Source organism: Capra hircus, chromosome 5 (assembly GCF_001704415.2).
Source record: "Capra hircus breed San Clemente chromosome 5, ASM170441v1, whole genome shotgun sequence".
Taxonomy (NCBI): Eukaryota; Metazoa; Chordata; class Mammalia; order Artiodactyla; family Bovidae; genus Capra; species Capra hircus.
This window is the reverse complement of record NC_030812.1, coordinates 104,695,177-104,707,341: the sequence shown is the minus strand read 5'-3', so window position 1 is coordinate 104,707,341 and position 12,165 is coordinate 104,695,177. Positions and strand designations below refer to the sequence as shown.

At 54.7% G+C, this 12,165-nt stretch overlaps 1 protein-coding gene across 1 annotated transcript in view; it reads left to right on the top strand.

Moving 5' to 3' along the window:
* Positions 1 to 12,165, top strand: part of CCND2 (cyclin D2) — a 28,268-nt gene that overhangs the window by 1,767 nt on the left and 14,336 nt on the right. The window contains exons 2-4 of the mRNA XM_005680985.3: positions 477 to 692; positions 3,305 to 3,464; positions 11,606 to 11,754. Of these exons, the coding sequence (XP_005681042.1) occupies positions 477 to 692; positions 3,305 to 3,464; positions 11,606 to 11,754 (525 nt within the window). The remainder of the gene's footprint in view (positions 1 to 476; positions 693 to 3,304; positions 3,465 to 11,605; positions 11,755 to 12,165) is intronic.

Below are 12,165 nucleotides of genomic sequence, written 5' to 3'. Positions count from 1 at the left end.
GCGCCTGGGCCGCGGGGACCCCTCCAGACAATTTTTTCAATTGTCGGAAATGATAGAGCAGGGTCTGGGGATCCGAATGAGACCAAGAACGAGACCCCTGGAGCCTCCAGAATATTTTTATTGATTTTTTGAAAAGATGACGAAATCCAAAAAAGAGAGTGAGTGAGTGCGAGCGCCCGGAGTAGTGAGCGGCCCACGGGGGCGGCGGGGCCGGCGCTGCTGCGCCCTCGGCTTCGGGGTCCTTAAGCCCCCTCTCCTTTGAGATTTTAAGTTCCCGGGGAGGACCCCCGCGCGGATGGCCATGTAAATTGCCCCCAATTTCCTCGTCTTCATTCTTATCGCTTATGCTACTCCCCTCCCCTCCCCCCAAATTCAACATTTTTGTCATTTCCCTGGATTGTGCGATTTCCCTTTCTTCCTCCTTTCCTGATATGATGGTCTCCCCCTACCCCGACCCCTTCCCACTCATGTCGTAGGTCTGTGAGGAGCAGAAGTGCGAAGAGGAGGTCTTTCCTCTCGCCATCAATTACCTGGACCGCTTCTTGGCCGGAGTCCCAACTCCGAAGACCCATCTGCAGCTGCTGGGGGCCGTGTGCATGTTCCTGGCGTCCAAGCTCAAAGAGACCATCCCGCTGACCGCTGAGAAGTTGTGCATTTACACCGACAACTCCATCAAGCCTCAGGAGCTGCTGGTAATGCCTGCCTCCTTCCTGCCTGCCTGCCTTTCTGCTCTGCCCTGGCCTAATCCGCCTTGACCCACCGCTCCCAGAACAAACTCTTAGGACCCCAAATTACCCATCTGTGAAATGTCCACCCTTTGGGGAACTCTGACTTTTCCTATTGAGACTCCTTGTGTTCCTACTGTGTGCTGGACTGTATATACAAAGTACTCAGGCTCCGCCCATGCATAAGATCTTCCTTCACAGAGGTTTGGGTTGCTGACACTCATTTGCAGAGTGTGTGTGTGTGTGTGTGTGTGTGTGTGTGTGTGTGTAGTGGAGGTATAGAACACAGTGATAATATTTTAATTAAATTCCCAGTTTTCAATCACTGACTTCTGAGACAGTCGTCAACCTCAACATGATTCAGACGTGTTGTGACGTGTCTCCTAAGAACTAGGAGTTCAAAGGTAGCCTCTAGGGAATCTCTCAGTCTCTGGCATACCTGGACATAGTAGCTGTTCACTAAACACCAACTCACTGGCTTTTGAGCAGAGTCAAGTTTGGCCCTTTGTGGGAGGATTCGGAGGCATGGATTCCCATCTTCGGTGGGGCTGTAACCTCTGCACAGACATGGGGATCTTGTCTGGGCTCTGGTTTTCTGTCAGCAAACCTTTTCCCCACCCAGTAGGAAGGACCCTTTGCCTCTGCAGCTTCACCTTTAAGACGTCCATGTAGCCACAGTGTGGCATTGGCTGAGTGGCCCCAGAGGCCCACCTTCAGTGATCTGCACACCCAACTCCCAACTCTTTTGGAAGAGTGCCCCCCCCACCCCCCGTTCCTCCCCTCCACCCTCCCTCCCTGCTGGCCAGGCCTTCGCCGAAGTCCAGAGGGCCTGGACTGGCTGCCTGAACTGAGTTCTTTGTGAGAGGCCGTCCTCCCTGAGGCTGTGCTGCCACCTAGCGGCAGACATGTGCAAGGACGGGGAGGAATCTCCGAGAATGCAGAGGGGCATGAATGACCTCACCTTTGAACAGCTGCCAGATTTCAGCTGCTTCTGGTTTGGTCGGAGAGGCCCAGAAAGGTGCTTTCTTCTGGGAGATCTGCTTCCTTTAATAATGGTACAAGTCGAGTGGTTTATACTCACATTCTCCCGTGAGAAGGAGAGCTGGAATTTCAAGCCGTCTTGGAAGACCCTGATTGTTCAGAAGGCTATCTGTGTTTTTACCCCCAACCTCCGGAAAAAAGCAAAGGCCGACAATAAAGCCAGTAAAGACAAACAAATGGGTAGAATTAAGATCCAGTTATTATTTGCTTTCCCCAAAGAAGACCAGGAAAAATAATCTTCCTTTTGCATCACTGTTTCATCATGATGGGGGGGCTCAGATCTTTTAGAGCACCCCAAGTTTTTGGAGGGTCTGCCAAGCTAATTTGTATTTCTGCAGACACATGTCTGTTCCTAGTCTCTTTATCCCAGAAGTTGAGCTCTAGAGGGGTCCTCCTATTTTACCAATGAGGAAGCTAAGACCAGGGAGGGGAGGGCATTGGCGGAGACCACACAGCCGGTGGGTGCCGTGGGCAGAATGGGGCTCCGGTGGCTGGGGGGAAGAGAGTCAGTTTCCCCGGGTGAATGTGGGAGCGAGCTGGACTGGCAGGTTGCTCTCAGCCTCTCGTTCCTTTTGACGATGATCTATCGATAGACCTGTTTTCCCTCTGACTGCACTTTTTTTAAGGCATTCCTTTTGACTTGTTTCTCTTGAGCATAATTCCCCCCGAAGTACCTCCATGAGGAAAAGAAACAAGGTTTTTTCAGTAGGTGGGCTGCTGGTGAGAGGCCCACAGACACCGGGTTAGCCTTGTGCCAGGATTTGGGCTGCATTCTTCTCTATGACCTCGAACAAGCGCTTTAATCCTCTCCTGAATCCCCTCCAGCCGCAAAACGGGGTTGGGGGCTGGGGGCGGCCAGTGACCCTCCGGTCCTTTAGTCATGGTAACAGAAAACTGCGAAAACCTGTATGTGGAAGGGTGTGCTGTGTCTGGGTGTCATTTCCTGAGGTCTTCTGTGTTGTGTGTCCAGGGGAAAGTCTTAGCAGCAGAGAGGAAAATGGCACTTTTTGGCACCGACGGCAGACGAGCTGATTGGCTGCCAAGAATTTAGACCAAGAACCCTAAATCTGAGCTTCTTTCTGTGTACATCATTTTTCCAGGAGAATGAAAAAAAAGACTCATTAATCCAATCACTGATATATACAATAAATTCCTACCAAAGGGCCACCACGACCTTGGCGGTGTTTTACTGTGAATTCAACCTTCTGGGTGGGCGGGCGAGAGCATCCTTTGGAAGTCAGGGTTGGGTGGGGAGGTGGGGTGTGCAGCTGGAGAGGCTGAAGAAATAGCAGAAAGGACCATCGAGGCAGGGGCCACCTGGGTGCTCAGGTTTCTGGGGAGCTTGACATTTGAAGCCTTAAGAGCCGTCACCCACTTCAAAACTTTAGGACCACTCTGATAAATGGTCCCACCTTCCAGTCTAGCCTCGTCCTAATGAACGTCCTCAAAAGACTCGTCTAGATCCCAAGCCTCCCATCCGGGACACTGGGTTAGCCTGTGTGGGTTTTATACTCTTCTCTGCCTCCCTCCCTCCCCAGGAGTGGGAGCTGGTGGTGCTGGGCAAGTTGAAATGGAACCTGGCAGCTGTCACCCCCCATGACTTCATCGAACACATCCTTCGCAAGCTGCCTCAGCCCAGCGAGAAGCTGTCGCTGATTCGCAAGCACGCTCAGACCTTCATCGCTCTGTGCGCCACTGGTAGGAGCCGCTGGAGCCCTGGGGGACGGGGGTGGTGGTGGCTGGGTGCCGAGAAGGGCTTTGAGAGGGCTGCAAGGGGAGGCAGACCACAGCCCTAACTTCGAGCGTTTACGGGAGGGGTCCCAAGTAGTCTCCAGAGTCCAAGGTTTCCTTCCTGGGCAGTTTTTTCCTTCCTTTATCTCAGCTGGTATATTTTCTCTCTCTGCCAAACTCATAAATGGTTTATGAGGACAGGTGTGGTAAGGGGAAGAAAAAAAAATAGCGCCTGTTAAAATATTCTTTATGGTGTCTACAGTGCTCTTTTGAAGATTATATATACTGCTCTCTGGTCGTGTTTAAATCTTTCATCTTTGGAGGGAAAAGGATGGCTTGGAGATAAGCCCAAGAGGAAATTTAGGGGGTGGAGGCAAATACAGGTTAAGGAACCCTGTCAAGATAGATACTGCCTGCCCTGATACTGGGAAGGGAAGAGGCCTCAGGATTTCTACTGGTTGCCAGGCATTGACTGCCTCCCGGCTGCTCCCTCTGGCAGGGTGGGGGTGGACCTGTGGGCTTTGCAGCCAGGAGTCACTTCCTAAGCCTGGGCTTTGCTACCCGCCCCCCCCCACCCCACCCTACCCCCCAACGTGTTGAGGTTTTGATTGCAGCCTGCAAGTTGCAACTGCCTTTTCATGTTAAAAAGCACTACATCCATCCTGTTGATGCCACAATTGGTACATAATCTTGTTGGCCCCTGTGCCATTAACTAATACACCAAAGGCAGCAGTTTGATACAGTCTCATCACACTGAACCTTGGCCAGTTTCTACATTGTCCCCACTTCCGCCCTCCAACGGTAGTGGCTGTGGAAGAAACTCCGGACCCGCAGTCATCTAGGGTGGAGCGTCAGGAGTTCATATTTTCACAAGCAGAAGTGTCAGGGAAAGAACTTGTTTGGGCAGATCTTCTCCTGCCAGCGGGGGAGGGGGGGGGAAGAGGGCGTGGTTCAAGGTTGCCAGGAGTCTGCACTCGCATTGCAAAGGTGGGCCTAGGGGTTGACTTCTTTCAGTATCTTGTTACATATTATATTAGAGCCCAAGGATGAATACATTGTTTGCAGTAGCGTCCATGCCCTGTTTGCAGCAGCGTTCATGCCCTGTTTGCAGCCAAAAGGTCAGGCTTTGCTACTTATCACTGGGTGACCTCCGGGCGCTTAAGTTTTGTCTGAACCTTAGCTTCTTCATCTGCAAAACACTGACCCGCAACATTCCTACAACCCTTTCAGGGTGGTTAGGAAAACAGACGTCACAAGAGAGATGAAGGGCGAGGAGGCCCTTTGTCATGCAGGCAAGGTACAGGTGATGGGCCCTGGTACTATGAACGTGACTCCGATGCTGACTCTTCCAGCTAAGGCGGATACAGTGACTTTCACACTGACCCTTTGCTGGCTCAGATGCAGGGTCCAGGCCCCCCCTCTGTGGATCCCAGGGCAAGCTTCCCCTCCCCGGGCTTCCCAGATGCAGTCTGTGCCCTTCCTGCGGCCCCGAGGGCCACTCTTAGCCATTGATTCCTGCTACCTTGCAGGCCGTGGCCATTCTGAGCTGCTTCCCTTTCTGCTGTCTGGCCTAAGCCCTCGAGGTCAGCCCCTCATTGACTTGTCACTTTGTCTCCCAGGCCCCGCCTGTCCCTTCTTCTCCGTGGTCGCGGTTCACTGGGGGGAGGGGGTCAACCAGCCCTTTTCTCTTTCGGACAGCTGACCCCTGACCCTGCGCTCCCGCGTTGCCCAGCTGTTGATGGCCAGAGCGCTGCTCTGACCTTGTCTCTTAACTGATGTACCTTTGGGTCCGTCTGCCCGCCCCTCGATGATCTCTGACTCGGATAGGAGGGCGGGGGGAGTCCCCCAGGCCTAGAACAGGTCTCCACATTCTCTAAAGGCCCATTCTCTAAAATTGGGGATCCCATCCCCCACTCCTGGCCTTCTTGGCCAGATCCTTGGGGCAGCTGCCAAGTTTGGGGCCAGAGTAGGGAGCCTGGGATTCAGGGACTGAGGACAGAGGTCTGAGGGTAGGCGGAGGAAGTTGGGAAGACTGCCTTGCTAGTGCGGGGCAGGGGGTGGGGAAGGATAGGAGGAAAAAGACTTCTTGCCAGGTACTCAGTAAGCCGCAGGTGTGGTCTGCTCAGAGCACAGGGAGGGTCTCCTGTGTCTCCTGAAGGAAGGAGCTTGTCTCCGGAGGCTTTTCTTGGCCCATCTGCCCTTGAATGTGTCTGCAAGGCTGCGTCACATGGCGTCCCACTGGCCGGGGCTTTACGTCCATGATGGATCAAGAGCCCTGGGGCTGCTTTTCTTGGAGGAGACACCTTCCGGTTAGATGAGATTCCACACCCTGGGGCCCCGTGTGTATCTGGGACACTTAGCAGGTGGGAAGTCCCAGGAGCTCAGGTCCTGTTTCCCCACCCCCACCCCATGTGGATCCTGCTGGTTCTGTCTCTGAGCTCTGGCAGCCAGGGGCTCAGAGGCCCCTGCAGAGGCCCCGCGGGTCTGGAGGCGGCAGTAGTGACCCTGGGGCGCTGTGGCCGGTTAAGGGGGAAAGCTGCTTGTGAAAGAGCTGGCCTTGGTCCCGCTGTCCGCAGAGTGCCTGTGTGTGAAAGGGGAAGAGATGGGAGGCAGGACGGGTAGGGGGTGTCAGTGTTCCTGGGGCTCGAGGCATAGCATGGTGAGACGGAGAGGTGCCCCCTTTCCTCCCCTGCTCAATCCCGAACAGCCTCTGGGGAGGAGACTCCCCCCGGCTGGTCCTGGTCGGCGGAGGCCACGGGGCAAGGGGAGCCCTTATAACTATTGGCTCCTGTGGGCTTTAGCTGCCAGGCAGCAGGCGGGTCCTGATGGCAGAGCCCCCCCAGGTCTGCCAAGGGGGAAGGGGACCACTGGGATGACTCAGGATTGCACGCCGGCATGGGAGATTCTTGACGCATGATATCATGCTCAACAGATGATTCCAGTTACGTCTAGAAGAGCCAATGGCATTGAGGTTGAACTTGGCGCGGGGGGTGGGGAGAGGAGGTGTTTAGCCTCCCTACCCATGGCGCCCGGCCTCTCCTCTTTTTGCCTAGGTGCTCCCCACCCCAAGGTGCTGCCTCAGCTCTCCTGCACGAGTGTCCCCCCGATTTCCAGGCCTGGGCCCGGGTGATGGTGTCACCCCCCGTGCTTCCAACTGTCTTCCTGGCTTTGCCTCCAGGTGTTCTGTGACAGTTCATCCCCAGGTTATAGCCAGATAGTGATGGCCCATGTGGCTCCCGTGGTAAAGAATCTGCCTGCCAGCGCAGGCAGAGGCGAGATGTGGGTTCAGGCCCTTGGTGGGGAAGATCCCCCGGAGCAGGACATGGTGGCAACCCGCTCCAGTATCCCTTTTCCCTTCATTTTGAATTGAAGGATACTTGCTTTACAGTGTGACGTTGGTTTCTACCCGTGGACAGAGAAGCCTGGCGGGCTGCGGTCCATGGAGTTGCAAAGAATCGGACACGACTGAGCACGCGTGCGCACGCATACACACACACACACCCACACACACACACATACATACACGCAGAGTGATGGCCCAGAGAGGATCTACCACTTGGTGCCTGAGCCAGGAAGGGAGGTTTGCCTGGGTGGTTGGAAAGTGGAAGGAAGAATGGAAACCGCTTTCTGTCCTCCAAGAGCCGAGGTCGCGGGGCCCAGGGGGAGTGGCCCGTTGACCCGGAGTCTCCCTTCTTCCCTGTGTGGGTTCAGGCAGCCTGGCAAGGCTGGCTCACTCCCCATCTTGCTGTGAGGAACGGGCTGAGGGCCTTCCTGCCACCTGCTCCCATCCAGGCTGCTGGAGTTAAATTGGCATCGAGGCCCCCACAAGGACGTGGTGGGAGCCGGCTCTGGGGGCGGCCGGTGACATCATTCGGTGGCCAGTGAGCACCCCCATCCTGGCCTTTTAAACCCCCAACGGACTGACAACAGGTTGCAGGAGAGATGGAGGAAGGCGTCTTTGGTTGACACCTCAGAGAGAGCCTCTCTCGCCCCCCAGTGGTGAACAGAAGCACAGCAGTCATGCTTATCCGGTCAAGGCCTCCACCGCCGTAGTCTAAACAACAGGGATAACGCGACCAGCCAGGGCCCTGGAATCTGTGGTTGCAAACCTGCTTAGCTCAGAACGCTTCCTCCAGTGACATCTTCCTGAGTTGATGAACGTGGAGCACTTCTCTTGCCCTTGCCTGGGTTAAGGGGCCCCCCAGAGGTCCTTGACAGACGTGGCAAGGATCTCTGCAGGGTCCCAGAGCAAGAGCAGGGTTGGTGGTGGGGGGACGGCTGAGGATGGAACGGGTTCTTGTCTCTTGGATGTCAAAGCTGAGGCTCCTTCCTCTGGACATTTCTCCTGCTTCTGATGGGAGAGACGACCCTGTGTTCTCAGTGGGGCTGGAGGGCGGGGGGGTCCCTTTGAGGCTCTCTTTACCTTCTGAGGAGTCCTCCAGCACACTGGGTGACAAGTCTAGGCGCCTGCAAACCCAGCAGCAGACGCTAGACAAAGCCGCTTAACCTCTGGAGATTTTACTGATTCACCCGTAAAAGCCAGTGTCCTGAAACAGGTGAATTTTACCTTGTGTTTTGCTAACACTTGGCCAAGTCAGCAAACTGTAGGAACGCCATCAGGGCTGGTCAGTGAATACGCACCCTTTGCCTGCCCCGCTTCACTGGGAGGGTGGAGGTCAGGTTGGGGCTGCAGGTGTGTGGGCCTGTTCCTTGGCTCTGGGTGCCCCTCTTGCGGGAATGAATACGGTCCATCCAGCTTGCCTTTCATTGCTTGTACACTTGTATCGTCTTTCTGTCCCCCCATCCCCACGTCCTCATGGGATCTCAGCTTCTGCCCCTGACAGAGCAGCAGGAGGTGGTGGGGACTCCATGAGGCCGAGTTCCTGTGACACACACACACACGCGTGCACACACACACACACACACAATTGGGAAAGAGCCTCCAGGCCCAGAGCAGATTCCTCGTTCTCTCTGGGCTCGCCATGCACCTTCCCCTGAATCACTGCAGATGCTGAACAGAATCTCTGATAGTCAGAACTGCCCACCCCAGGGGCTTCCCTGGGGGGCCAATGGTTAAGATTAAGAGTTTCCACAACGCAAGGGGTTACAGGTTCGAGCCCTGGTAGGGGGAACTAAGATCCCACAAACCATGCAGTGTGGCCAAAAAAAGGTACTGCCTGCCCCAATCCCACGGCAAGTCCCAGTGTTAGGAATAGTGGGGGTGATGGTGGTGGCGCTTGATGTGGACTGTTGACTGAGCAGGGCGCTGCTCTCTTGGTTGAAGCCTCAGAACTACCCTAGAAGGTAGGTATATCCTCATTTGCAGGTGAGAAAACGGAGTCTCAGAGCAGTCGGGTGACTGGCCCTGGAGACCTTCAGGCAGCTGGTGAGCAGTGGGTTACCAGCCTCCATGGCCTCTTCCTTCCAGTGCTTGGAGCTGCGTGGCCCAAACCCTTCCCACCTTCTAGGGGAGGTCTGTGTGGCTCCACGTGGCCGCTCCTATCCACATGGGGGCATCTCTTTTCTTAAAGATGTATCTTTAGAAGAAACAGTCTGCGTTGTATTTTTATGTCCTATATTTTTGGGGCAGGGGACCATCCCTGGTGCCTGGGGCATGGGGGAACATGATCCGAATGGGTCCCTGCTCAGCTAACTACCTCTCAGTCTGCTGAGGGTCGGGTTGCTCAGGAAGTGACACGCACCTTACCTTTGCAGGTAGGAAGCTGAGGGTGGAGGGAGATGCTTACCCTGATCATACCTTCAGCACCAGAATATAACCCGTCAGCATTTCTGAGCAAGAGACTTAGATTCAGGGGAGATTGTTTTGTGATATTTAATTTTGGCTAAAAGAAGTTTTCCCCACCCAGTGGTGGGGAAGTTTACATATATCTTTGTATCTTCTAGTTTTCCTATATGCATGCACGTTTATGCCTATTTATATATTTATGGGTGGTTGTAATCTTGATCATAGCACACACTCATATAGTTGTGTGTTTTTTTTGTTTTTTTTTTTTGGCCCCCTTCCTCACCCAGGTAGGTATTGTGAATATTTCTTCATCCAGTTCCATAGCTGAAAGTTTAAGGTCTTCAGAAATGGCTGAATGGGTTGGGTGGAAGTTTCCACGGTTGAGTGTGGAGGTTAGCTACCAGGAGCTAGGACAAAGAGGAGACCAGGTGTTTTATTAGGTATTTTCCTTTCTGCCGTTTCCCCTATCAGCAGAGAGGGGAGTGTCTCTGGGTGTAGTCTTGGGGCAGCCCCTGAGGGCATGCATAACTGCCGGATGGAGAGAAATGTCTTGTGACTTAGCTGCCTGGTGGAAGCCAGGGTGTCTGCTCTGTGATGACCTAGAGGGGTGGGATGGGAGTGGGTGGGAAGGAGGCTCTCCATAGGAGAGGGGATCCATGTATATATAGAGCTGATTTGCTACATTGTATAGCAGAAATTTAACACTGTAAAGCAGTTACATTATAATTTTTTTGTAAATAAAAGTGGGTTAGACCTGGAGGGGCCCCTGGGAGATGAACCAGCCTGCTGCTTTTCAACTTTTGACCTACCATAAAGGAAGAAATACATTTTATAACACCACTTGGGACCTCTCATCAGTGTACCTCAAATCGATACAAGAGTTTCTGCAGACAGTGTTGACTCTCCACCACATGCCCTCCTTCCTGACACTTTTATTTTGTTCCACACAACAGCAGCAACAGAACAGGCAGGTCGCGACCCAGGAGTGAACTTGGTGACTGGTACTGAGTTGCAAGGGAAGTTAGAAAAACTTCAGGGTGGAAGGGAGGGCATGACCCCCAGGGGGCTGAACCTGGCTTTGCAGCGCTCATGTTGCCTCCACTGGATTAACCCAGAGGAGAGTGAGCAGCTGTTCAGAGTCCTGCTGCTCAGCAGAGCCTGCCTGGCTTCCCTTGCTTCATAGGTGCAGCCATGCGGGGGTCAGGGGATGGTGGGGCGGGGCAGGGGGACATGTCTCTCAGCGTTTCCCCCCCTAAACAAGGGAGGTACAGTCCTCTGGGCACCCCCTGGACCATCCATCCGCACCCCCTGGCTTCCAGAAGTTGGTTAATTTGCTAGAAGTAGGGGTTGGGTGTACAGGTAGCGGGATGCAGAGATAGGCAGTATGTGGACTGTGCTTCTGGGCTGAGGCTTGGGCACTGGGAGGTGGGGGGGGGGGCGCGGGAAGGAGGCGGGGTCTCCTCCTGCCCGACCTTTCCCTGCCAGCTGCTCCCACCCCAAGCCCCCGTGGGCCCAGGGCCACAAGCTGGCTTCCTCCTGTGCATTGTGGGGGAAGCTAATGAGGTTTCTAGGCAGAGGAACACTGCTGTGACCCCATGTGAAGAGACCTACAGCAGAGAGGAGGGAGAGAGGCTGGCTTCGTCACCATCCAAGGGACAGAGGAGGCTCTGCACAAGTCTGCGCACAGCAGGCTTTGGGTGGGATGTTGTAATGCACATGCCTCAGGAGGTGGAGATGGTGCACAGGCTAAGAAAAGAAGGCCAAGGAGAAAGACAGACAGCCAGGCCTGCCGTGCTCAGGGCATGCGGCCAAGAGGGCTGGGGAGTGGGTGCCTCGTTGAGCCACCCAGCATGGTTTCTAAGGACGCCCGTGACTCGATGTAGACCTTGGAGTCAGCGATAAGAGTGCCTCCATGGACAATGTTGATATGCTAGCAAGAGGGAGAAGCCATAGGTCAAACCGTTTCTGTGGGTTCAGCTCAGTGCTTTGGTTGGGGTTTTTTTTTTTTTTTTTTGGTATATTTATTTAGCTGCACTTGGTGTTCATTGTGGCACGTGAACTCTTAGTTGCAGTAAGGTGCAGTCTAGTACCCCGACCAGGGATCGAACCCATGTCCCCAGCATTGAGAGTGCAGAGTCTTAGCCTCTGGACCGCCAGGAAAATCCCCTGTGCTGGGATTTGAATTGGGATGCAGGTCCTCCCTCCCCAGCAGCCCCTACCCTAGCCTTCCACTCTTTGGGTGGTGAATCACACGGGTTCTGATGCCTCCGAGGGACCAGGCTGCACTTGTGCTATCCGTCTACCGAGCGGGGAAGCACCCGTCTCCACCCTTTTCTGACCTCCCCGCCTCTCGTCCCCGCAGACTTCAAGTTTGCCATGTACCCGCCGTCGATGATTGCAACTGGAAGCGTGGGGGCCGCCATCTGTGGGCTTCAGCAGGATGAGGACGTGAGCTCGCTCACTGGAGACGCCCTGGTGGATCTCCTGGCAAAGATCACCAACACGGATGTGGTAGGTGGCCCCTGTCCCTCCTCCTGGCCGAGACCAGGCATCCTGTCTGTCTGCTCGGGGAAAGAGACAGTTGGTGGGATGGTGATGTGTCAGAGGTTTCTTTGTGCTGGCTGGCATCTCTTTGCCGAGACCCCGGCCTCTAACGTCATACAGGGTTCAGCAGGTGAGGCTGCCTCTTCAGGTTTCAGCAGCCCGTGTGCCCTCAAGATAGAGGGGAGAACTTAGCAGGCAGATCCGAGGCGGGAGGGAGGCCGCTGACTGCTTTCCTGTATGGCCCGGGCTTCTCCGTGGCTCTGATTTGTTGCTTGTTTCCATTTATGTACAATCCCCAGCCTCCTTCTCCTCCAGCATGGAGCCTTCTCGCCTGCTCACACACGCTGAGGCTGGCAGGCAGGGCCGGAGCGGGGGGCC